Consider the following 26,610-nt stretch of genomic DNA (forward strand, 5'->3'; position numbering starts at 1 on the left):
ACAAACAGGTTCTCATGGTAGCGGCAATTCTACATATTATTATAATTTTTTAACTTGCTGGGCTTGGTAACTCTTCTGCAGGCATAAGATACAATGAACTGGAAAGACTACAGAGTCACTGGGGTGTGCAGGCTGGAGGTTCTGCCCTTCTCCTCCATGGAGGGTGGGGTGTGGACAGACAGCTTAGACTCCGGGCATCGCTCCTGCTGGTTGAGGGGGCTGAGCCTCAGACAGCGAGTCGGGCTGCTCACTGCTGCTTTGAGGGTCCTGTCTTCTACTTTTAATGCCCAGGAGACTGAGTATTTTCATCAGCAGTAAGTCTGCGATCTCCCCTTCCTCTGACAGCTATAACAGAGAAAGAATCAAGTGATGTATGTAGAACCACCCTCTCTGGGGGGTTTTCCTTCTAAGGGGAAAGGATGATTTGTTTGTTCAATTCAGTCTCAGCCTGAAGGTCACTGCACAGTTCACAGCCATTTTGGGTTGGGATGGTCTCCTCCGGGAGTGTCAAGGCTGTGTGCTTCCTCCTTTATCCTCAGTGGGCTCCCTCCTCCTCTCTGCCAAGTATGTCTTGAGTTTTCAGGGTTTCTTAAATTCCCAGAGCCGTGGCTGGGCTTCTGAACCCGGATGTAAGCTTCACTGACAGCATGGGGACCCCCTTTGGAGCTGACTGCCACCATTTCCCTCTATGTCAGAGTATTCCCAGTGGCCTTTCTCTTGCTCTTTCTTGCTTTCTTTCTGTTTCCTCTAGGCCTAACTCCCGGGATATTCAAATTTTAAACTAAATACCCTTTTTTCCCGAAAATAAGACAGTGTCTTATTTTAAGGTGTGCTCCCAAAGATGCGCTAGGTCTTATTTTAAGGGGATGTCTTATCTTTCCTGTAAGTAGGTCTTATTTTCGGGAAAACAGGGTAGTTGTTCCTCTCCAGCTTTCCCACCCTCTCAACCATAGATAGATAGATATAGATTGATTGGAAGCAAACAATAAACAATTTCCAGGAAACAAGAATGGCAGACTGCCCAAAAAGACTGTTGGTACCAAAATGTCACTTTAAGTAAACTGATTAGAAAATGGGCACTACCACCCCAGTGGAGGCTGTTAAGAATTTATGTACAGGGTGGGGCGCAGTGGCTCATGTCTGTAATCTGGGAGGCCCAGGCAGGTGGATTGCCTGATCTCACAGGTTTGGGACTAGCCTGAGCCAGAGCAAGACCTCATCTTTAAAAATAGCCAGGTGTATGGTGGGTGCCTGTAGTCCCAGCTACTTGGGAGGCTGAGGGAAGAGGACCGCTTAAACCCAAGAGTATGAGGTTGCTGTGTGCTATGATACCACAGCACTCTCCTGAGGGTGAGTAAGAAAGTGAGACTGTCTCAAAAAAAAAAAAAAGAAAGAAAAGAAAAGAATTTATATATAAAAGCCCCCAGGCCTTGCAGCTAGAGATGAGGCTGCTTTGAAAAACAATAGGCAGTTCCCCAAACATAGAATTACCATATGACCCAGACATTTCACTTCTAGGGATGTGCCCAAGAGAAGGAGAAACATGTCCCTGCAGAGTCCTGTGCACAAATGTTCACAGCAGCATTATTTATAACAGGCCACATATGGACACAGCCCCCATATGGAAACAGCCCACCTGCCCATCACCTGACAAGCACACTTGTGTCATAGCCACATCGTGGAATATTATTCAGCCATAAAAAATGACATACTGACACATGCTATGGCATGGATGGGTCTCAAAAGCATGACATTAAGTGAAACTAAATACAAAAGGCCACGTATCATATGATCTCATTTATACGAAGTGTCCATACATGAAGTATGGGGAGTGACTGTTAATGGGTATGACTTATGACATTTCATTTGGTGGTAATGAAAACATTCTGGAATTAGACAGTGGTGATGGTTGCACAACTCTGTGAATATACTAAAAAATGCTGAATCGTACACTTTAAAGTGGCTAATTTTAGGCCAGGTACAGTGGCTCACACCTATAATCCTAGCACTCTGGGAGGCTGAGGTGGGCAATTGTTTGAGCTCAGGAGTTTAAGACCAACCTGAACAAGAGTGAGACCCCATCTCTAAAACTAGCCGGGCATTGTGTCAGGCACCTGTAGTCCCAGCTACTGGGGAGGCTGAGGCAAGAGAATGTTAGGCTGAGCCAAAGAGTTTGAGGTTGCTAAGAGCTGGGTGCCACGGCACTCTACCAAGAGTGGTAAAGTGAGACTCTGTCTCCAAAAAACAAACAAACAAACAAATAAAGTGGCTAATTTTATAGCATGTGAATTATATCTTCTTTTTCGTGGGTGAAGGAGGGACAGAGTCTTACTTTGATGCCCTCAGTAGAGTGCTATGACATCATAGCTCACAGTAACCTCAAACTCTCGGGCTCAAGTGATTCCCTTGCCTCAGCCTCCTGAGTAGCTGGGACTACAGGTGCCCATCACAACACCCAGCTAGTTTTTCATTTTTTATCTATCTATTTATTTATTTACAAGACAAAGTCTCACTTTGTCAGCCTGAGTAGAGTGCCATGGCATCATAGCTCACAGCAACCTTAAACTCAGAGCCTCAAGTGATCCTCTTGCCTCAGCCTCCCAAGTAGCTGGGACTATAGGTGCCAGCTATAATGCCTGGCTATTTGTTCTTTGTTGTTTTTTTTTTTTTTTTTAGAGACAGGGATCTCACTCTTGCTCAGGCTGGTTTTGAACTCCTGAGCTCAAGCAATCCACCAGCCTCTGCCTCCTAGAGTGCTAGGATTACAGGTGGAGTCACTGTGCCCTACCTGTTTTTGTTATTGTTAGAGACAAGGTTTCTTGTGTTGTCTGGGCTGAAAGTACAGTGATGCAATCATAGCAATCCTATTTTGAAATATTTTTGTAATAATTTTGTGAATGAGCCATGTGTGGTGGCTCATGCCTATAATCCTAGCACTCTGGGAGGCCAAGGAGGGTGAATACCTTGAGTTCAGGAGTTTGAGACCAGCCTGAGCCAGAGTGAGACCCCATCTTTACTAAAAATAGAAAAACTAGCTGGACAGTATGGTGGGCACTTGTAGTCTCTGCTACTTGGAAGGCTAAGTCAGAAGGATCTCTTGAGCCCAAAAGTTTGAGGTTGATGTGAACTATGATGCCACTGCACTCTACCCAGGGTGAAAGGGTGAAACTCTGTCTCAAAAAGACAAAAAAAATTTTGCATGAAACAAAGTCTGTGTGAAGTACTTATGTATGGAATGTTCCACTTGTACCATCATGTCCGCCTCCCAGAGTGCTAGGATTACAGGTGCGAGCCACCATCCGCCCAGCCTTGTTTGGGACTTAAATAACATGTGTGAAGGCTTCCTGCAGGGAACGAGGCGACACGGTCTTCCATGGCCACCTGTCTGAGCCACACCGACCAGGGCTGAGGTTTCAGAGCGTAGCACCAGGCCTCTTAACCTTGACTATATGTTAAAATCACCTGAGGAGATTTTAGAACTACCAACACCTGGACCATTCCCTCCGCGATTCTTTTTGTGTTGGTCTTAGGTAGGGCAGTGCTGGTTTTCAAAAGGCTCTGGGTGATTCTAATGTGCAAACAGGGCTGAGAATCACTGGGGTAGTGAACAGTCTCGAACTGGGAATCAGGTGCTGGTCCCAGCACTGCGTCTTACTTGTTTATGATGTTGGGGGAAGCAATTTCAATGCCTCAGTTTCCCCTTCTGTGAAATGAGGGCTTTAGCTGCAATGGTCAACTCCCCCCCAAAGTCTGATGCCACTCTGCCAGCGTCTTCGTCATTCAAGGTCATTGGCTAAGGAAGAACAGCCAGAGGGACTCACCTGAGGGCATTTTTGCTCCTCACTGAAGGCCACCAGGATGACAGAGATAAACAGATTCAGCACCACAAACGTCATAAAAATGATGCAGGACCCAATGAGGAAGGAACCAAGCACTGGGCTGTAGGCCAAGATCTGTCAAGAGGAAAGCCAGGACAAATTAAAAAAAAAAGAGGAAAGCCAGGACAAATTAAAAAAAAAGAGGAAAGCCAGGGCCATCCCGATGTCCTGTGTCCTTACAGCCACCTCCCCCAACTGGGTCCCCAGTTGGCAGAGCCTGAGGTTGGCAGATCCCTGTGTCCACGGGTGGGGAGTGGGTCCAGACATCTGTGAGAGTACAGGCATCTGTGAGCAGGGGTCCCAGGGCCAGCTGTGGGCTCTAGCATGGGACTGCTGCCTAGAGGAAGGGACCCAGGCCACGGTCCCCGCCCCCACCCCGTTACCTCCTCATAGTTGAAGACTCCCAGCTGAAGGCTGATCATTGTTTCTGCCGCATCAAAGAGGGTTTTGTAAGAACGGAGTTTCCAACCAAATATCAAGTTCGACTGTTGTGGAAAGAGTCCTCATGAATCAGGAAGAAGCCGTGAAGCCCCTCCGCCCCCCAAAGCCTGCTGGGTCAGTGGTGTCAGCCACCTCTTTGGCTTGGCCTGACAAACCATCCCTACCTGTGAGTGGGTGTGGCATGCAGCCAGTCCCTATGGGAAGTGTGTGCAAGGCCACACTCGTGTGTTGATGTGCACGTGTGCATGCACACCTGTGGGCATCGGAACCCACGTATGTGCACGAGTGTCTGTGCATTTGTGTGCACATGTATTTGTGTGTGTGCATGTGTGTGCAGTGCTCTGGAAGTGCCTACCCAGTACTTCTCCAGGACCTTTGCTGTGTGCCCGGTCTGTTGGTGATGCCCATGTCTGCAGCTGCCAGCATGAGATAGTGCTCAGACAGCCACCTGCTAAGCCACTGCCATGTTCCCCTGATGACTTCACAGTGACTTGTAATGAAACTGGACTCTCAGGGGCCTCTTTGCTCAGTGCAGTTGGGCTGGAGGGACATTGGGGTTCCCCACAAGACTCCTCCCCTGAGACTTTCCCGGGACTGTGGTGTCAGAAGGAGGCCTGACACCTCCCAGCTCCGAGTTGGTGACTTCTTGTCCCAGAGGACACTGCAATGTCCCTGTAGCCCATGCACTGCGGATAGGACTGAATGAATCCATACAGCGCAGGGCCTTTGGAGGGGGTATTGTAACCAAACCACAGACCCCAACTTCTGCACACACCTCTACATCACTCCATCCCCACACGCCAGGTGGGTGTTCCTGAGGGTGGGTGAAGAAGACAGAGTGGGCTGGGGTTGGAAGAAGCCAGGGCTGCAGAGACAGAGATGGGGACGGGCTGGGGGCGAGGCTGGAGTGGGCCTCACAGAATAGCAGGAGCCGTGGGACAGGAGCCCTGGACAGGGCAGGGTGGGGAGGGGGTCCAGACTGGGTTTGAGGCCCGGGTTATGGCAGGAAGTGTGGGCTTGGGCAGTAGAGTTGGGGGCATATTTAGATGGAGAGCAGGATGGGAGGGGTGCCAAGATGGGAGAGGGCAATAAAAAGAATTTAAAGTTTAATATTTTGGATTTTTTTTCAGCCACAAGAGAGATATGATGTCAAAATGCTGTCAGTGTTAAGGGCTGAATGAAACAGCACTGGCCCTTCTAAGTGTCGTGGGTTATGTGTTGGGCAACAAGCCTTGATGTGGCCTGTGGACGTATCCACCCTCACTGCGCCATCCCGCCCCAGCTCAAGGACAAGGCGACCCAATTCATCCCCCAACACTGTGAGCTTGTGCATTCCGACCAGTTGAAAAGTTGGGAGGACTGGCACATCCAGGCAGGGTCTAGATGCAGAGAGGAATTCTTCGTGGCAGGAGTCAGGCCCTTTCGGTTCTAGAACTTTTTCCTCTGCACTCCTACCCACCTGAGGTTCCAGCCTTGCTGTTCAAGATGGCTGGTGTATGAGTTCCCAGATAAGACACCCAGATTTGGAAGACCCACTATCTCCCTCAGGTTTCCAGGGTCTGCCTAATCCTAACTGTCCACTCCCCACCACCAAGTAGCCTTGGCTTCCATGGAGACCAGTCCCAAGATTTTCCCAAAAGAGACACTCACTGCGATGGAGTAAGCCAGGAGCATGGTAAGGATGACAATGACAAAACCTGAAATGTCACCCCAGGCACGGCGTAGGGCTGATGTGATCATGTTCATTTTGGGATTCAACCTGAGCAGATTCCAGAGTTTCACTGTGGACAGTAGTACCAGGAAAGCCACAATATAGCCGAGGGCAGCATCAGCAGCTGCTGTCTCACTGAAACTGACTCCCCTGTGGGACCAAAATGGGAAGGATGGTCTCAGAGACCCTGAGAAGTTCATCCAGAGCTTACTGGGATGCAAGATTAGATGTATCACCATCTCAGGATGGAGGACTAGACTTACTATTATCTCAGAGGCCATCCAGTCCAGAAATAAGTCTAGGACACAGAGCTGTCCCAATTTACCCAGCCAGGTGATGATGACAGTAATGGCGGTGATAGTGATGGTGATGGTGGTGATGGAGATGATGGGGGGATGAAGATGATGGGGTGATAAAGATGATGGGGGTGAAGATGATGGTGGGGATGAAGATGATGGGTGATGAAGAGGATGGTGGGGTGATGAGGATGATGATGGGGATGAAGATGATGGTGGGATGAAGGTGGGGTGATGAAGATGATGGTGGGGTGATGAAGATGATGGGGGTGATGAAGATGATGGGGGTGATGAAGATGATGGGGTGATGAAGATGGGGGTGATGAAGATGATGGTGGGGTGATGAAGATGATGGGGGGTGAAGATGATGGGGGTGATGAAGATGACGGAGGGGGTGAAGATGATGGGGGTGATGAAGATGACGGTGGGGGTGAAGATGATGGGGTGATGAAGATGACGGTGGGGGTGAAGGTGATGAGGGGGTGATGAAGATGACAGTGGGGATGAAGATGATGGGTGATGAAGATGATGGTGGGATGAAGGTGGGGGTGATGAAGATGATGGTGGGGTGATGAAGATGATGGGGGTGACGAAGATGAGGGGGGTGATGAAGATGATGAGGGTGATGAAGATGATGGTGGGGTGATGAAGATGATGGGGGTGATGAAGATGACAGTGGGGTTAAGGTGATGGTGATGAAGATGGTGGGGACGAAGATGAGGGGGGTGATGAAGATGATGGTGATGAAGATGATGGTGAGGTTGAAGATGCGGGGGGTGATGAAGATGATGATGGGGATGAAGGTGGGGTGATAAAGATGATGATGGGGTGATGAAGATGATGGAGGTGATGAAGATGATGGTGGGGTGAAGTGATGGGGGTGATGAAGATGATGGTGGGGATGAAGATGATGGTGGGGTGATGAAGATGATGGTGGTGATGAAGATGATGGGGTGATGAAGATGATGGTGGGATGAAGATGATGGTGGGGTGATGAAGATGATGATGGGTGATGAAGATGACAGTGGGGTGAAGATGATGGTGGGAATGAAGATGATGGGTGATGAAGATGATGGTGGGGTGATGAAGATGATGGTGGGATGATGATGGTGGGATGAAGATGATGGTGGGGTGAAGATGAGGGTGATGTAGATGATGGAGGGGATGAAGATGAGGGGGGTGATGAGAGTGACTTTGTTTTTGTTGATGGTGTTGATAGTGATGGTAATAATGACAGTGAGGATGACCATGATGGTGATAAAGATGATGTGGTCATGGGGATTCAGTGGCTAGTTCATGGAGCCATTAACTAGCAGTCTTGATTAATGGCTACAGAAAATGAATAATGGCAAAGGAGTTCAGGTGTGGCGGCTCACGCCTAGCACTTGGGAGGCCGAAGCGGGTGAATTGCCTGAGCTCATGGATTGGAGACCATCCTGAGCCAGAGCAAGACCCCTCATCTCTAAAAAAAATAGCCAGGTGTTGTGGCAGGCGCCTGTAGTCCCAGCTACTTGGGAGGCTGAAGCAAGAGAATCGCTTGAACCCAAGAGTTTGCTGTGAGCTATGACTCCATAGCACTCTACCAGGGGCAAGAAAGTGAGACTCTGTGTCCAAAAAAAAATGGCAAAGGAGAATTCCTCCCAGGGCCCAGAGAGCCTCCCTGTCCCTGCCTTGGAGTCAACAGATGCTACCTCCTCCAGTACACTTGCCAGTGTGTAAATCCATTGCTTCCCTTAATATGAAGGAAGAATGGAAATACCATCCAGGGATGTGCTGAATGAGACTCTCATAGCTTTTTCTTTGACTCCCATCGCTTTAAACTTCAACACCATGGGAAGGGGTGAGTCTTACTATCTCTATTTCACAGATAAAGACAGAGTTGGCACAAAGTCATACAGCTAGTGACATAAATAATTGCACAAATTGTGAGTAGAAGAATCAGAGTCAGCATCCAGGGGAAAATTAGAAATGCTGGTGCCTGCCCACCAGGTCCAGGGTCTGCCCACTCTCCCAGCCTGGCCCGTCATCCTGTCTGGCCCCCTGTACTCTGCATTCAGTCTTGACATTGGTGGGCCATTAAGATGGACACAGGGCCAGGCCCGGTGTCCATGTGGTTTCTCTGGATGCTGAATTAGAGACTTTTCTAATCCGTTTTTCAAAATTTTACTGAGAGAAATTGTGTTTCTTGTTCATTGAAAACCTTGTGAATTATGCCTTTCTGAATGGGCTCCAGGAGAGATGGCCTTCCCTGAAGCCCTAGGCCTCAGAGCTTTCCCTATAACTCCTCCAGGCTTAGAAGCCCACTGAGGGGAGCTCTCCAGGGCCACGGGGAGGGAGCAGAAGCAAGGACTGGATTCCCCACCTTGGGTCCTGGCCAGACTCCAGGGAGAACCAGCCTTCTACCCTAACCTGCCTTTCAGAATCTTCCCCCTCAGAGCAGACTGGAGTCAATACTATGCATGGTTCCTTCCCCCTCTGGCTCCTACAGCTTCTTTTTCCTGTCTCTTTTGAAATACCTAAGCCCTCTCATGCCATTGCATTGCTCATGTATGTGGAAACAATAACAGCACCTAAGCCCTCCTTACGAAGGCAACTAGCTCTAATTAAATTGTGGTTCTCAGCCTTGGCTACGTGATAGAATGACCCAGGGGAATATGAAAAATGCTGGTGCCTGCCCACCAGCTCCAGACATTCTCATTTAATAGGCCTGGGATGTGGCGAGGGCAGTGGGGTTTTGTTCATCTTTCCAGGTGGTTCTACCAGGAGCCAGGACCGAGGACAACTGGAGTGAAGAAAGTATGAATCTAATAATCTGGTCTTAAGAAATATTTTTAAAATCTAGGAGTGTACTGTAAAAATGGCTTCCCTATTCCAACACGAAAATGGAACATACACGTTTCTGAAATAAACACAGAACTTTGGTGAATTGCTCAATCAATTCAGCTGAGGGTTTCAAGTTAGTTTTCAAACTATACTTGGGTTTCTATCAAAAGGGGCAGGTTTCTTGTGTGTTTTCTGACATTCGGTGTAAAAGGAGAACCCTTGCTGTAGAACTGTTTTATAATCCATCTAAATAAACAACCCACCTGTGTGGATGCTATCAAGACAGAACATGGTATAGGTCGCCGTGAGGAATCGTAAGGCATGGCTAGTGTAGGGTATATTGATTGTCCCCAAACTGTACTGCAACCTTAGTCCTGTGGGACCTAAAACAAACTCACCATTGTTCCTTCCTAGAACTCAGCCATCGTCCTCTAAGCAGTAATCGACACAGTTTCTATAAGGGCCAAAGGCTTTGTGGGCCAGATAATTTCTATCTCAATGATTCAACTCTGCCTGAGTAGCCAGAAAACAGACACAGACAGTAGCTGAATAGTGTAATGAATAGTCGTGCATAGTCCATGTCCTAATAAAACTTTATTTACAAAAATAGGCAGAGGACTAGATTTGTTCCTCTCCTCCTCAAGGTTGTCCTTTGCTAAAGGACCTTTAAGTTTTTGAAATAATTGTTTTGCTTGTTTACAATCAGGTTGAATGAAAAAGGAATGCTTCTGACGATTTCTGAACTCTACTGATGCTGAAACATTTCTATTGCATTTTCTGGCAACAGGGGTATGGCATAAAGAAGAGCTCCATGCTGGTTTGTTGAATTAATGAGATAGTGTTAGAGTGGAGGTAAGGAGTGCAGGGTTTAAAATCTGAGTCCTGCCATGTATTTGCCGTGTGACCCTGTGCAAACAGCTTAAACTCTCTGAGCCTCATTACAAATGATTTCACTGGATTCACCAAGAGAATACAACCCACCTGGCACATAGTGGACACTCAGTAAGAGGGTGCAGAGGTGAGTTTATTGGGCACTAACATTTGCAAAGCCTCTTCCCAAAGGGCTGCAAGGAACCTAGTCAGGATGCCACGTGGTCCTTCACTTTGGTAAGATTTGCAAAAGTAAAATGTTGTATTTTGTCTAAAAGAATTCTCTCCAGGTGTACATGCTTCAGGCTCCAAACCTGAATCTAGGTGGCAGCTACTGTTATTTCTGCTCCTTGATCCACTGAGGATCCCTGCATTCCAAAGCCTACCTCTGGCCCCTGGGCCTTGGAGAAGAGTTCCCAGAGGAGGAACTGGGGGCTCATGAGGGAGCCACTTACTCCTTCCCGTGGGTCCGGCAGTGTTGGATGTCACGCTCAGCAAGGATGGACCTCTTCACAAACACTGCCAGGGCACTCCAGCTGGCCAAGATGATGGTGAGCTCCAGCAGGTTCCACTTGCTGCGGAAATAGCCCCACTTCTGCCTTCTCATGAGCTTGCCCTGGAAGAGGAGCCCGAAGATGGAGCCACAAGTGTCCCTCCCCTGTGGCTGTGCCCTTACTGCCCAGGAGGGCCCTTTGACAAGGGGTTACAGACCCTGGGGAGACCCCGCAAGCCCTGGTCCCACATGCATAGGTAGAGTGCCCAGGAGCCCTTCCCAATCTTGTGCACAGCCCTTTCTGTACCCATCACTAACCCCAGCTGCAAGACCTGCAAGAATAAATACAATTATCTAATTCTCTGGTGAGCAGCGCCAGCACTCTGGGAGGCCCAGAGGGGTGGATTGCTTGAGCTCGGGAGTTGGAGATCAGCCTGAGCAAGAGTGAGACCCCATCTTTACCAAAAATAGAAAAGCTAGCCAGGTATTGTGTCAGGCACTTATAGTCCCAGCAACTTGGGAGGCTGAGGCAGGAGGATTCCTTGAGCCCAAGAGTTTGAGGTTGCTGTGAGCTATGATGCCACAGCACTCCAGCCTGGGGCAGCACAGTGAAACTCTGTCTCAAAAAAAAAAAACAAAAAAACAAAATCAAACAAACAACAAAAAAAAAACATTTAATTCTCCCCAGGGCAAGGGAGGAAAAAAAAAAAGAGGGGGAAGGGGAGAGATTCTGTCCCCAACCCCTCATTTCTCATGGAGCATTTATTGTAGAAAATGCATCATTGTGAATTCTTTCTCTGTCCCTTTGAGTTGTAGGTAAATCTTCTTAAAAGCTGAACAAGAACTCTTGCCAGTTTACAGTGTAGGATTGTCCTTCTGGAGGACCTGGGAGCCATCTCTGCAATGTAATTATCAAGGACCAGAGCGCCCCATCTCCCGGTCTCCCCAGGAGGGTGGGAGCCTGACTTGGCAGGCAGCTGGCTTTAAGTTGCAAAACTACCTCCTGTCATAATGGTACAAGTTTATTTTTCCTTTAGGTAAAGATGATTAACAAACTCAGGTGGTCACCCAATTACCTCGTGAATCTAGGATGGACTCAGGTGACAAATGGTGCCGTCTAGTCCTCTTATCTGAGGCCTCCTTATCACTTATGCTAAGAATAGGTAAAGGGCCTGATTTCTTCCTGTCCATGCCATCTCTGTAGTGGATTACGCATGGTGCACATCGCACTCTGCGTTGATGCTTATACAATGATGAAAGTTGTTTGCTTGAGGAGGAATGGGGAGTTGGGATGCAGTGGTAGTTTTGCAACATGAAAAGGTTGCACCCCTCTGGAGATGGACAGTGGTGAGAATGATGTGAACGTACTTAATGCCACCAAACTGTATACTTAAAAATGGCTAAAATGGTAAGTTTTATGTTATATATACTTACAACAATCAAAAATAAATAACTTTTTTAAAAAAGGCAGTTTTAAGGGCCGGGCATGGTGGCTCACCTCTGTAATCCCAGCACTCTGGGAGGCTGAGGTGGGCCAGATTGCTTGAGAGCAAGATCAGCCTGAGCAAGAGCAAGACCCCGTCTCTAAAAATAGCCAGGCACTCTGGCAGATGCCCGTAGTCCCGGCTACTAGGGAGGCTGAGGCAAGAGGATCACCTGAGCCTAAGAGTTTGAGGTTGCTGTGAGCTATGACACCATGGCACTCTACCGAGGGTGACAGAGTGAGACTGTCTCAAAAAAAAAAAAAGCCTGTTTTATTTCTTTCCTACCCTTGTGGAGAGTTTTTCTGGGGTTCTCTAGACTTAGATTGTGGAGGTTCTTAGCATGTTTTATTCCCAGGAGAAAGAAAATTTTTTTTAATTCTACTTCCCCAACAGGTGTCACAAGTCAAAAAACAATTACCCTGTGGATGTTCTCAGCCTCCTGTCTCACTTATCTCTTCCACTATGGATATTCTCAGCCTCCTGCCTCCCTTCTCTCTTCCACTCGAGAGAATCTTCCCTGGCTTGTTCCATTCCCTTCCTCCTCCCCCTCTTAAGGAGGAGGGACTTGCATTTGGCTGGTAATAGACTGTTTGCCTCCATAATAAAGAGACAGAGAGATGGGGAGATTTAAAAACTGCTCCAGCAGTATTGTGACACAGATTTGTGGGTTTTGGAGAGTGACTTTCCAAAGAAGTTGCAGGCAGAGTGTGGAGGTGGGCGGGACGTTGTTCTCAGAGAAGTACGTGGCTGTTGGAGTGGGCCTTGCATTGGTGGTGCTCACTGCCCAAGCGGGTGGTTCTGCTTTATGAGGCTGATGGTGTGGCCCAGGCCTGCAGTGTGAAGGTCAGGGGTCAGGCTCTATGGGTTCAAATTCTGACCTTGGATCAATTTCTTGATGTCTTTGGACTTTAGTTTCCTACTCTGTGTGAATTGGAGCCAATGGGACCTTTCTCTTGTTGCCAGTAAGGAGGAATCACATACCATGAAGGTTGCCTCTCAGAACTGTTGTCCTTGCTTTACAGAGAGGTTGTTAGAACAGGGGGTGGAGGGCCAAGATACCCCTTTAAGGTATCTGGTCTGTGTTTTTGGTGGGAAGAGGGGAGGAGGCATGTGATCAGCTTCAGCTGCGTTGCCAGCATCTACCAGCCTTCTGTGTCACCAACATCTGCACCTGAGTGGTGCAACATGGCCATCAAGGTGGCAAAGGGGATTTTACCTAATTCCCAGGGGCTGTAGATGAGAACAAAAAATGCTAAGAACCCCCAAAACCTAAGTCTAGAGGAACTAAGCTGTGAGGACAGCCGCCCCTCTCATCCCTCTACCCCAGCTTTTTGGAAAGTCTCAGCGCAGCTGAAAAGGACCCATGATCCCCCCATGCCAAAGGTCCACCTTCTGAGTCCTCAGCTACTGAGAAGTGCCAGCCTCGGGTCCTCCCCATGTCTGAGGCTGCAGACAGCAGCCTGGATTTCCCCACAGGAGAACAGGACCAAAGGTCACCAGTGCAAACACCTAAGGCAAAGCCTTCTCCTCCCCCCTCAGGCCCCACCCTAGGGAGGGGACAGGGCTGGGGGTCCCAGGCATACCTCCCCTCCAGCCCTGCCCGCGGGGCCACAGCACACCCCTTACCTGCACCACCATGTAGTAGAGGAGGAAGACGAAGTACAGGAGCTCGGCCGCCACCACGAAGGGGTGCCAGCTGTCAGTGAAGGGGTACAGGCGGAGGGTCTGCAAGGCCGCGTGTGTGAAGAAGGCGCCTGGGAAGCAAAGTGCACTCTGCTCGCCAGCGGCCACCCGCCCACTCAAGCTCAGGCCCTTCTGAGGGTCAGCTGGGGCAGAGGAGAGGAAAGCGCTTGAGACCCAAAAATACAGGGCTTGAGACCCAAAACATACAGGGTAGATGCCTAGAGGCCAAAGACGGTGGACACACCAGAAGGTCCACCCTTACCCTCTGCATTGGGGGTCACCGTATGGGCACATAGTCACCTCCAGCAAAGCACCCACTTCATGACAATTCACTCCAACTTGGCTCATTTAAAGCCATTTCATCTAAAGACACTTCACTGCCTGGCTTAGGGGCTCACACCTGTAATCCTAGCATTTTGGGAGGTTGAGGTGGGAGCTTCACTTGAGATCTGGAGTTCGAAACCAGCCTGAGCAAGACCCCGTCTCTACTAAAAATAGAGTAGCCATCATCGTGGTGGGTGCCTGCAGTCTCAGCTACTCAGGAGGCTGAGGCAGGAGGATCACTTAAGCTCAACAGTTTGAGGTTGCTGTGAGCTATGACGCCACAGCACTCTACCCAGGGCAACAGAGTGAGACTCTGTCTCAAAAAAAAACAGTTTTGGTTTTTTGTTTTTTTTTTGTAGAGACAGAGTCTCACTGTACCGCCCTCGGTAGAGTGCCGTGGCGTCACATGGCTCACAGCAACCTCTAACTCTTGGGCTTACGCGATTCTCTTGCCTCAGCCTCCCGAGCAGCTGGTTTTTAATGAAGATGAGGTGGAGTTTCAGGGAAACCGATCACTAGTTGAGCAGGCTTTAGGTTGATATTTTTAGTAGATTGAGATTAGCATTTTAAAAAGGGGTGGAAGGCCTGGGGAGAAAGAAAGAGAGCAGAACACAGGATGTAAGCACTCAGTGCACACAGGTAAGGCAAATGTTATTTGTGAGCCTTTTGTTTTGGGGCTGGCTGTGTGTTGAATTAGGATGTAAAATGTACTTTGCATTGTAGATTGATGTAACAGTCAATATTTACGGTGATGTTATCTGTTACCCAACCCCCTGTTAAGTGAGAAGCTCAGGGAGAGATGAAGCTGCTTTCAGACCCCAGCGGGGCTCCTTTGGGGAAGGACACAAGGCTGAGAGTGGGGAATTAGGTTGGAGAAGCCTTAATGTGTTACCTCTGGGGGCCCAGGAAGGAGTAGGTAGTAGCTGCGGGCAGAACAAAGACCCATCCCCAAGTTTCCCAAAGATTTGCCCTGGACCTCTGGCCTTGGGGTGGCTGGGCCCAGCTGGCTCAGGAGCCCTGGCCCAGAGGAAGAGGTGTCTGTTCTAGAAAGCTACAGAGGGTTCCCAGGCGAGGCTGCCCACCCAGTGCACTTGTCTCCAGCGTCAGTGTGACAACGCAGAACAGATTGACATTGGCATTGTAGACGGTGAACTCCACAAACACAGCTCTGGTCAGCGTGTCCAGCCAGGTGTTGTCAAAGAGATACTGGAGCATTCTGTGGGAAAGAGGGACATTAGGGGCATCTCCATCCTGCAAAGGCTTCCCTGTCCCCTCGGTCCCTTGATGAGGCTGGGGCTTGCAGCCTAAACTTCTCTCCCTGCTTTCACTCTGCTCCCAGGGCCACCAGGCCACTGCCACTGGGAATAGTCACAGTTTGAGGTCTGTGGTCAGACACTCTCTCTCGATCCCCAGAGCAGACCGGCACCATTATCTGTGAAATGCAGATTCTCAGGCCCACCCCTGACCTCTGAATCTGAAACTCTGAGGTGGAGCCCAGGATAGGTGCTTGGATGAGCCCTCCAGGGGATTAGGACGCTTTTTAAAGTGTGAGGTTCCCTGGTAGTAGAGGAAGGACACAAGACACTGGGGGCTTAGGCACGCGACAGCCACAGTAGCTCTGGAGGTCCCTTCTGGGCGGGCAGCTCCCGTGACACTCGTGCCTAGAGCTCTGACCGCCTGGTACAATGGGAACTGCACATGCCCCAGAGGTGGTGGGGGGACCCAAGTTCAAATCCTGGACGCCTCTTAGGCAAGCTAATAATGTTTGATGATTTTTGTTTTCTTTTAATTCTTTTTTTGCCTGTGCCCCACCTTCCACCCCCACCATGAACCTAATAACGTCTTCAGGCCTCGGTTTCCTCATCTACGAAGCTGTTAACACCAGTGTTTCCAGACCATTGCGAGGGGAGAAAAGGAATTGTGTGTGTGTGTGTGTGTGTGTGTGTGTGTGTGTGTGTGTGTTGAGGCAGGGGAATTATTATTCCAGTAATGACCTGCCTGCCCACAGTGGGTCTGTGGCCTGCTTGGTACATAGAAGCAGAAAAAGAGGATATCTTGTCATTCTTTTTCGTTTTCTTTCTTTCTTTCTTTTTTTTTTTGAGACAGTCCCACTCTTATCACCCTGGGTAGAGTGCTGTGACATCATAGCTCACAGCAACCTCCAACTCTTGGGCTTAAGAGATCTTCTTGCTTCAGCCTCCTAAGCAGCTGGGACTACAGGCACCCGCCACAATGCCCGACTATTTTTAGAGACAGGGTCTTGCTCTTGCTCAGGCTGGTCTGGAACACCTGAGCGTGGCCTCCCAGAATGCTGGGATTGCTTGTCATTCTCTGTAGCAACAAAAATACCTCTTATTCTGAAATAGACCATTCCTGGCCTGTCCTTAGCCCCTGCGTTGGTAGGCAGGACAGGCTTGGCTGTCAGAAACAACCCAAGTGCTATCATACAGTGGAACAGATTGATGGTCACACAGGTCCACTAATGTTCTGGGCTGCACCACTAGAGCAGACCCAGGGTTACAAACACAGGGCTCTCTGCTTCTGAACCTGTGTCCCTGCATGTTCTTACTGGGTATTTTGGGAATGCACAGCCCTGGCTTGACCCCGAGGCCATTTCTCAGGGCTGTGTTTTTGCAATAATCAGCCTCCAGGGATGAAGTGCCGGCTTCCTTTGAACAAAGAGCAGGTTTGTTTTTGCTGCTAGAAAAGCAGTGAATGCCCCAAGTTCAGTGTAGTAGGCACAGGTAGGCACGGCCTTTTGGGGGGACTAATGTGATGTTCTGTTGCTACTTTGCTGTAACAAAATCCTTTGTCTCTGACCAGGAGTCTCGCGTGCTCTGCCAGCATCCATGAAACAGCAACAGGCCAGTTTATAAGCAGGGTAAAAACCTCAGACCTTGTATAATTCTTGCCAGAGCGTTAACCACTTTCTTCTTGCCTAAAGGTGGACTGCACTGTGCTGTACTGAGTCGCCATCTCTCAATTGGCTCCAGCAGAGGCAATCAGGCTAACAATGCTGGACAGGGACTTTCCTTCCACCTGAAAATAGGACCTGAATGATTCTAAATCCTGAAAGCGCTAGCCCCTCCCACAAGGACTTGAATGAACTTGGCTTAGCCCTGTTTTGAAGGCCAGATCATCCAACCAGACGTGGACTCTAGCAAAAGGCATTACTCAGCTTCAGAGGAATTAAATCAGGCTTACCTTAACGCCCTTTGGCGATCAATCCCCAATGGGACCACGTAGCCTCCTCCCCGGTACACAGTGAGTTTCCCCCAGATGGGATACCCACGACGCTGGCTCTGGCTCTGGTACTGCCAAGCCTGGGGAAAGCCATTGCTGTAATTGTGGGTGGAGGCGTTCCAGCCTTCCCCATAGTCTGCCAGGTCTTCAACATCCAGGGAGTACGGTGCACGGCACCCATCAAGAGAAGCCTGTAATTGCTGGACAACAGGGCAAGAGCTTTCCTGGACCCTCACTTGGCGAATCTGGGCACTGCCAACCAGCTTGGAGTTTCCATCAGTGACAAAGCCTAAAGATGAAAAACAGGTGGCTGAATCAAGCACGTCCCATCAGCTCTACCTCTTCTGTGTTTTATACACCCAACCCCTTCTCTCCCCCAGCACTGTCCCTCATCCTTACATTAGCTCCATCAGGCCTCCCCAGGGTCCTAACTTGCCCCCACTCTGCTGCAGCTTCCAAGGGCTTCCAGAATGATCCTTCTTACACCACATGAGCAACTCGCTCACGTAGAAACGGTCAATGGCACCTCGTTTTCTTGAGGATAGCACAGGCACTTCGGAGGTCTTCATTGGGCCCCTGTCCATCTCCCCTGCTTTGCTTCTCACTGCTCCTTAGTTTAAATCCTACATGGCAGCCACATTCCTCCCACTGTAGTCCCAAGACCACGTCATGGTGTCATGCTGGGCTATCTCACATTCCTCGTTCTGCCTGGCACACTGTTTTTGCCTGACTGATCCATGCTCGGTTATCTCTCATTTAGAATGTTCTCCACCCTGCATCCGACAGGGAGAGGGGAGGAGGGAAGAGGAGTGGGAGGGTCTCTCCTTCAGAGCATCCTTCAGAGCATGCAGTCCTGCAGTGGTTGGTTTTCTTATGAGGCTGAGGTTGACATCAACCTCGTGATGTGGCCCTGATGCTGCCCCACACCTGTCCCTAGGCAGGAGACAGCAGCATGCACAAGGGCGCTGGCACACAGGCAGGGCCAGGGCACTGTACCTGGGAGGTGACCGTACAGGTTGCCTATGAGGGTGGTGTTGGCCCACTCAAAGAACTCTTGGAAGCTCAGCACGGCTGAGAAGCCCCTGGTGAAGCTGCGTTCGAGGTGCCTGTTGAAGTGGTAGGCGCTGGGGTCCCTCTGCCCATAGGCCACCAGCAGCAGCGCCCACAGGAAGCCTAGGTACACTGGGGAGGCAGGCACAGCCCCTAGTCAGGCAGGACCCCCGACTCCCAGGGCAGGAAATGGAACAGCGCCTGGCTCAGGGCAGTTGAGGTCTCTCAGACAAATACATTGCCCATCTGATGACAATGGACCCAATCCTTATGGGGATAGCAAAGAGGCATAAAGTCACACTCCATGGGCCTCCTGCCTGGGTGTAAATCCTGGTTCTGTCACTTCCTATCCATGTTCTTGTAACCCTCTGGGCCTCACTCTCCTCCTCTGTAAAATGGTGACCATGATTCTATGACACGGGGTTGTGATGAGGGGCCAGTTAACATCCCCTTTGTAAGTACTTAAAACAGGTGCCTGCACAGAGTTTATGCTGTATAAGTTTTTTAAATAACAACTTTAAGAAATGGGGCATTCACCATGCTGCATTGCTGAGAATACAGCAGTAAAGACAGGCATGTTTCCTGCCTGTGGTGCTCACCTGTCCTGTTGAGGACAGCTTAGTGGGATGCAAGGGCCTATCAGGTGCAGAGGTTCACTTGGAAGGCAGACATCACAATCACGTGGGGGTGGGGGACAGGTTCTTACCCAGCCAAAGCCTCTGGGCCCAGGCCTGGGAATCCACATTCTGAGGATCCCTCCCCAAGAGTCCTTGGATGGATGCCAAGGAGTAGGACAAGTCAGGGGTGTGCACTACATGCGCTCCCAAGGTCCCTGGCGCCACTTGGAACCCACCTGTCACCTTATACTGGCTTCCTCCCCTCCCTGCCTCACTTTCCCTTCCCAGTGCGTCCTGGAATCACCGCCCAGATCAGCTACCTGCCCCGGATCTGCTTCTGGGAAACCCAGACTTGGATGCACACTCAGGTGTGCAATCTTCTGGCCAGAGGGCCGGGGGAGGCCCTCTGAAGACACCGTGTTCGGACTGAGATTTGAAAAAGCAGAGAAATTAGCCTGAAGCAGAGGTGGGGAGAGGGATGAGCACAGTCCAGGCAAGTGACACGGAACAATCCTAGGCATAGGCTTGGGGCGCGGAGTGGGCTGGGGTCTCCGCCACCACAGAGGCCAGTGTGACTGCCACTCGGGGCCCAGAGAGGGCACTCAAGGTGGCTGGAGCCACAGTGGGGAGTTTGAACTTTGTCCTAACGGCCAAGAGGGGCTGCTGAAGGATTTTAAGTATGAGGAAGAAGCTGGGGTGTGTCGACAGCTAAGGAAACCGAGGCCCAAAAGTGGTGTGGGGGCCTATGGAAGATGTGTGTGCCGCGAGCCGGCAGGCGAGTAGGCGCCTACCCAGGATTTCCCTGATGAGGGCAAAGGCTTTCTGCTCCTTCAGGTGGGCGGCTCTCATCTTCTCAATGGCCGCGGCAAGAGGCGGCTGGTAGACGTCCCTGCTGCTGTTCCTTCGTGCTCGGAACACGGCATAGGGATCTGTGGAAGGCAGGACACCTGGGTAGTCTCCTGGACAGGGGTCGGGGAGCGGGGCTCCACCCTTGGGACCAGAAGGCCCCTCTCCCCCAGGTGCACAACACTCCACATCCCTCTTCCTGGAGGGTCATTCCCAGCTATCCGCTCCGCGCATCTGCTGGGCCATCCCAGGCCCATCTCAGGCCCATAACCCTGAGCCTTCTTCACTAGGTAGATTCTCACAAACCAAAATGACACATGCCCTCTCCTCCCCAAAATCTTACTGATCCCAGGACGCCCCCCTGACACTTCCAAAACTTTGACAGATTTGAAGTTGAGGGTGACTGATGCCTCAGAGTCTTGCCTGTCTCCAAGTATCTTCCTATTCAATCCACTTTATTAAGTTATCCTTATCATTAAACTCATCCATCAGAAGTCTACAATGTAATGATTTCAGTACGTTTATACCACCACGACCTAGTCCTAGGACAAATGTCCTAGTCCTAGTTTTAGGACATTTTCATCCCGGTGCCCTGGTAGAGTCTGTCTCCTGAGAGAGTCGACCCTCTCTCAGCCCCACGCATCTGTCCCTACACACTTTCCTTTTTGGGACATTTGCTGTAAAGGGAACCAGACAGCATGTGGGGTCTTGCCTCTTGCTTCTCTCACTTAGCATGGAGTTTCCAAGTTCAATGGCTTGGCCATGTGTCTTTTTTTTTTTTTTTTTTTTTTTTCAGTCAGGTGGGGAAGAAGGGGCCTGGCCAGGCCCTCCTAGAATAGCCTGACTGTGTTCCAATAAAACTTTATTTATAAAAATAGGCAGTGGGTGAGATTTGGCCTACTGGCTGTAGATTGTAGGCCTTTGTCCTAGAAGTCTAATTTAGAACCACTTTTTGCACCCCATCTGCAAACTGATTCTTTTTTTGGTTTTTATTCTAAAGCTCAGGGCCCTGAGGGCTGGAAAAGAAAGCTGCTTGTTCAGAATTCTACAGGGAAGGACGGTCCATGCAGGCAGCTCAGCCCGAAGGTACTTCTGGCTGAAGGGTTGTGCTTGGGTGTCAGAGAGAAAGGCTGGGTAGGGAAGGAATGAGGCTACTCAGAAGACGGAGTCACTTTTTCTCACTAGTTTGAGGTGAAGGGCTGATGGGGGATAAAGGTCTGAGAAGGCCTGGGCCTCTCTGCCCACCCCAGTGCTGGACTCTGGAGGGTCTCCAGCTGGCCTGGCCCCTGCCTCTGCCCCCCAGGTAAAGCACAGTACCTGGGTGAAACAGACATCCTGCTAGGGCGGCTGTCATATCTTCCTCCTCGTCCACTCTTTTCCAGACCAGTGCAAAGAAAGCAGCAAATCCCAACACCTAGAAAAGACCCGGGGTCCCCATTGGTAACTCTCATCACTTGGTCCAAAGGCAGTGCTTATAAAGAGCAAGCACCAAGGTCCTTGCACACTGTTGAGTCCTCCAAGTCCCAGAGCTTCCCTAGCTGCTGCTGGCCTGGTTGAGGTCTACTGTCTCTCAGCAGGGCATATCACTCCTCCCGTGGGTCCCCTCCCTACCCCTCCTTACCCCTCCCTTTCTTTCTGCTTATGTGTTAATAATTTTTAAAAAGCAGGGAAGGACCCTGCGGATTGGTGAGGAAGGAAAAGGCTCCGCATACACCCAGTTCTTAATACTCTCCAAGCCTGCTGTTGAGAGAGATGCTGGGAGTTTTTGGGGTCTTAGGATAAAGGCTGTACAGGGTAGAATGGGGAAACAAAGGGGTTGGGTGACATCTCATAAGCATAAAGGTTTATTTATTTATTTATTTATTTAGATATAGGGTGTCACTCTGTCACCCAGGCTGGAGTGCAGTGGTATAATCATAGCTCACTGCATGAGCTATGCCTCAAACTCCTGGGCTCAAGTGATCCTCCTGCCTCAACCTCCCAGCTGGGACTACAGGTACACCATCAGTGGACCATCATGCCCAGTTGACTTTTTTATTTTTTGTATAGATTGGGGCGGGGGAGGGTGTCTCACTATGTTATCCAGGCTGTTCTGGAACTTCCTTGCTTCACGCAGTCTTCCTGTCTCAGGGCACCAAATCATAGCCATGAGCCACCATGCCCAGCCAACTTTAACTTCTTTTCTTTTTGAGACAGACTCTCTCACTTTGTCACTCTGGGTAGAGTGCCATGACTTCACAGCTCATAGCAACCTTCAACTCTTGGGCTCAAGTGATCCTCTTGTCTCAGCCTCCCAAGTAGATGGGACTACAGGCACCTGCCACAATGCTCCACCAGTTTTTAGAGATGAGGTCTCTTGCTCAGGCTGATCTCCAATTGGTGACTTCAAGCAATCCACCTGCCTTGGTCTCCCAGAGTGCTAGGATTATAAGTGTGAGCCACTGCGCCCAACATTAACTTCATAACCTCAACTTTTCTCACCCATAAAACAGAGGAGGAGCCAAAGGGTGACTGTGACTACAAAATGCTGGTATCCCAGTAAAAATAAAACATTAAACCTGGGCTATAGTGAGTGTCCATTAACTTGGGTTATCATCCTCATTTTCTTTATTATACTTCCTGCCACAGGGGCTGCACAGAGGTGGCACTGCTGTATGTATTTTTTTGTTTTTATATATAAATATTTATTTATTTATTTATTTAGAGATGGAGCCTCGAGCTGTTGCCCTGGGTAGAGTGCCATGGTGTCGCAACTCACAGCAACCTCCAACTCCTGGGCTTAAGCAATTCTCTTGCCTCAGACTCCCAAGTAGCTGGGACTACAGGCACCTGCCACAATGCCTGGTTATTTTTTGGTTGTAGTTGTCATTGTTGTTTGGCAGGCCCGGGCTGGATTTGAACCCGCCAGCTCTGGTGTATATGGCCAGTGCCTTAGCCTCTTGAGCTACAGATGCCGAGCCTCTGTATGTTTGTTGAATGAATTGAATACATGAATGAATACATGGCCAAAGTCCAAAGATGACACTGTTAGTGGAAGGGGAAGGATGGGTGGAGGGGAGGAGGGCAGCTTTGTAGGGATGGGCTCTGACCTTCAGGGGCTGGGTAATGAACACGCTCTCCACAAAGGAAACGGCCATGGAGAGAAGCCATCGGAGGGAGCTGGCCCGCCCATAGTGCAGGCCATAGAGCATGGTGAAGAAAGCAGCCACACCGCTGGTGGCTGCCACCAGGAGCCAGGCCACAAAGATGCACCACCAGGGCAGGCCTCCAGGGGGCCTGCTCACCCGCGGAGCCCTGCAAAGAAGTAGACTTACTCAGGGTGGCCCCAGCGGGCTTAAGGTCAGACCCCACTCCATCCCCACCAATTGCATGACCTTGGCCAATCTCTTGGACCTCTCAGATCCTCCGGTTTCTCCTTCATAACCTGGACGCACCTGCCGCAGTCACATTTGCTCAGCACTTCCTAAGGGTCTGACCCTGCTTTCTTTTCTTTTTTTTTTTTAATTAAATTAATTAATTAATTTATTTTTCCCTTTTTTTTTATTGTTGGGGATTCATTGAGGGTACAATAAGCCAGGTTACACTGATTGCAATTGTTAGGTAAAGTCCCTCTTGCAATCATGTCTTGCCCCCATAAAGTGTGACACACACCAAGGCCCCACCCCCCTCCCTCCGTCCCTCTTTAGATTTGCCCTGTTACTCCTCACAGCAAGCCTAGAAGGCCGGCATGATATCATTTGTACCAAGTTTTTACTATGAAAATTTCTCATCATATAAAAATTAGCGAGCACAACAAGCTCCCAGGCGTCCAACAGACAGTTGCAACAACCATTACCTCCTGTTATACTGGGCGGAGGGGCTGAAATATTTATTTATTTATTTTAGAGACTGAGTCTCACTTTATCGCCCTGAGTAGAGTGCTGTGGCATCACAGCTCACAGCAACCTCCAACTCCTGGACTTAGGCGATTCTCTTGCCTCAGCCTCCCAAGTAGCTGGGACTACAGGCACCCGCCACAATGCCTGGCTATTTTCAGAGATGAAGTCTCACTCCTACTCAGGCTGGTCTTGAACCTGTGAGCTCAGGCAATCCACCTGCCTTGGTTTCCCAGAGTGCTGGGATTGCAGGCGTGAGCCAGTGCGCCTGGCTATATTTTGTTTTAAGTTTGAATCAGGAGATAAGAATTATTATCCCCGTTTTGCACATAAGGAAATTGAGCCTCAGAGAAGTTGAAGGCCTGCTCCCAGTGTGCAGTTAGGAAACAGCCCACATGACAATGGTCATGAACTGTGAAGTACTCATCAAAGGGCTGTAAGTGCCTTTCAGAAAATACCCCTGTTTAAACCTGGTCTCCCAGAATATTCACAGGAATTCTGAATCATTTCTGCCTGGGGGAGGGGGTCTGGGATGGACATCCTTTCAGTGGGCCCTAGGCTGGGGAGGACAAGTGCCCACCTAGGGCAGAGGATTACCTGGTGTGCACTGGGGCTCCTGGCTGTCCCCCGAGGCAGCCCTTCAGCGTCTGCAGCTTCTGGAGGGCCCGGGCATGGCCGTGCTGCTGGGGGAAGCTGTGGGGTCCCACCAGCCGCAGTGCCTGCTCCATGTGCTCCAGCTGAAGGTAGAGACACTGCTTGTACACACTGTCTTTCCAAGGGCCACTTGGGGCCACCTCAGGCTCAGAGCACTGCATTTTCCCTGGGAGATAAGCAGGAGAGTCATCAGCTTGTGCTGAGTCATAGATCAAACCAGCGGCAATAAAAACAACAATAGTAACAGTCACAAACCCTGGCTCCAGGCTGAGCAGTGAGAAGTCTGAGGTTCAGAGAGCTGGTGGGGAGCTTCTCAGGTCACATGGCCAGTTAGGATTCAAATGCTTCTCTTTTAGAATCTTATCAGGGACATGTTCAAAATTTCCCCACATGTGGAGAGTCAGGGAGGAGAAACCCAGGCTCAGCACCCTGCTGCGTCAGTTACAACAAATGTCCAACCTTGTCTCATTGTTGTTTTTTTTTTTTAAGAGAGTCTCACTTTGTCCCTCTCAGTAGAGTGCAATGGTGTCATAGTTCATCAGCAACCTCAAACTCTTGGACTCCAGCAATCCTCTTGCCTCAGCCTTCCGAGTAGCTGGGAATTGACAGGCACCCATGACAATGCCTGGCTATTATTAGAGATGGGGTCTTGCTCTTGCTCAGGCTGGTCTCGAACCCATGAGCTGAGGCAATCCACCTGCCTCAGCCTCTTAGTGTGCTAGGATTACAGGCGTGAGCCGCCACGCTGGCCTTGTCTCATCTTTGGAGTATTTTAAAGCATATTCTAGCAAGACATGATTGCAAGAGGGACTTTACCTAACAATTGCAATCAGTGTAACCTGGCTTATTGTACGCTCAATGAATCCCCAACAATAAAAAATAAATAAACAAATAAAGCATATTCTAGTCATAACATGATCTCATCTGCAAATACATTAATATGGTAAGATTAAGATTTAAACACTGTTTTGCTTAGTGCCAAAGATAGTATAAGCTTTAATCTGTGTGTTTACCTTTTTCTTAAATTATGAAACATTTTAAGCAAATGTAGAGAAAATGAGGTGAAGCCACAGAGCCTCCAAATGACCAACTTGTGGCCAACTGTTTCACCCATATTCTAGACCCTCTCTCCAGGTAGGTTATTAGAAAGCAAATTCCAAAACTCATGTCATTCGCTAAATAATTTGGCATATTTGCACAGAAGATAAGGACTCTTTTTACAAAGATAACCATGATGTCATTATCAATCTTCTTTTTTGTTTGTTTCTTGAGACAGGGTCTCCCTCTCTGTCACTTGGTGTGGGGGCCAGGATCCCCACATCCTTTGCTGGGATCTACCCTGAGGGCAGTTGACATGAGAAAAACTTAAACGCAGGGATTTCAGATGGAATAACCGATGGGAGCCTGTGAGAGGCGCACACTAAGCCAGCGGCATCTCAAGTGCAGCCAGCAAGTCCAGCACTGGGTCATTCTCCCCTAGGTCTATTTATTCAATAAAAATAAAAAAATCAGGCTTGGCGCCTGTAGCTCAGTAAGTAGGGCGCTGGCCACATACACCAAGGCTGGTGGGTTCCAGCCTAGCCTGGGCCAGCTAAATAACAATGATAACTGCCACACACACACACAAAAAAAAATAGCCGGGCATTGTGGCGGGCACCTGTAGTCCCAGCTACGTGGGAGGCTGAGGCAAGAGACTTGCTTAAGCCCAAGGGTTTGAGGTTGCTATGAGCTGTGACACCACGGCACTCTACTCTTTGAGACTCTGTCTCAAAAAAATAAAATAAAAAATCATCAATCATGTTGACGTAAACATAATGCATAAACTTCATTTGAGTTATTCAAAGCAAGGTGCTCCAAGTAATCATTAACAAAGAAGGTACAAAGAAAGGGAAAGCATGCAGGCACATCCTGTGATTACAGCTCGGAGTACTTTACAAGTTGGAGGTGAACTTGCCTCACTTGCTTTAGTGATTGCTATCTATGCCTGGGCAGGACTCAGGAGATGGTAATCTTTGGTTTGCTAGGCATTCCGTTCTCGGCCACCAGATAGCAATCGGGTTATCTGTGGCACCTGAAGAGGGGTGCAGGATCCTGGACTCTGGTCAATAGGACCCCCAGAATCCTAGCCCTGAGCCTGCTGGGTGCCACACACCCTGTGTAGACCACCAGACTATTGCTAAGCCTCAAGGGGTTTGAGGAATGTGGACTGTGGTCAGCAAGCCCTGCAGAGAAGCTTGGTGTAAACTATACTACAAACCCGACAACCCAGGCTAGAGTGCGGTGGCATAATCATAGCTCACTGCAACCTCAAACTCCTGGGCT

The 26,610-nt window shown here is 49.5% G+C and overlaps 1 protein-coding gene across 1 annotated transcript in view; it reads right to left on the minus strand.

Annotated features, from left to right (window-relative positions):
• Positions 1-26,610, minus strand: part of LOC128598601 (polycystic kidney disease protein 1-like 2) — a 49,159-nt gene continuing 22,549 nt past the window's right edge. Inside the window, exons 12-24 of the mRNA XM_053609187.1 lie at positions 24,232-24,454; positions 22,849-23,053; positions 21,077-21,173; positions 19,705-19,842; positions 18,243-18,428; positions 17,208-17,535; positions 15,086-15,219; positions 13,623-13,750; positions 10,475-10,635; positions 5,970-6,180; positions 4,262-4,363; positions 3,822-3,953; positions 1-345 (exon numbers count right to left, since the gene is read on the minus strand). Of these exons, the coding sequence (XP_053465162.1) occupies positions 184-345; positions 3,822-3,953; positions 4,262-4,363; positions 5,970-6,180; positions 10,475-10,635; positions 13,623-13,750; positions 15,086-15,219; positions 17,208-17,535; positions 18,243-18,428; positions 19,705-19,842; positions 21,077-21,173; positions 22,849-23,053; positions 24,232-24,454 (2,207 nt within the window). The 3' untranslated portion in view covers positions 1-183. The remainder of the gene's footprint in view (positions 346-3,821; positions 3,954-4,261; positions 4,364-5,969; positions 6,181-10,474; positions 10,636-13,622; positions 13,751-15,085; positions 15,220-17,207; positions 17,536-18,242; positions 18,429-19,704; positions 19,843-21,076; positions 21,174-22,848; positions 23,054-24,231; positions 24,455-26,610) is intronic.

The sequence above is a fragment of the Nycticebus coucang genome, chromosome 2, assembly GCF_027406575.1.
Source record: "Nycticebus coucang isolate mNycCou1 chromosome 2, mNycCou1.pri, whole genome shotgun sequence".
In the NCBI taxonomy this organism is placed as follows: Eukaryota; Metazoa; Chordata; class Mammalia; order Primates; family Lorisidae; genus Nycticebus; species Nycticebus coucang.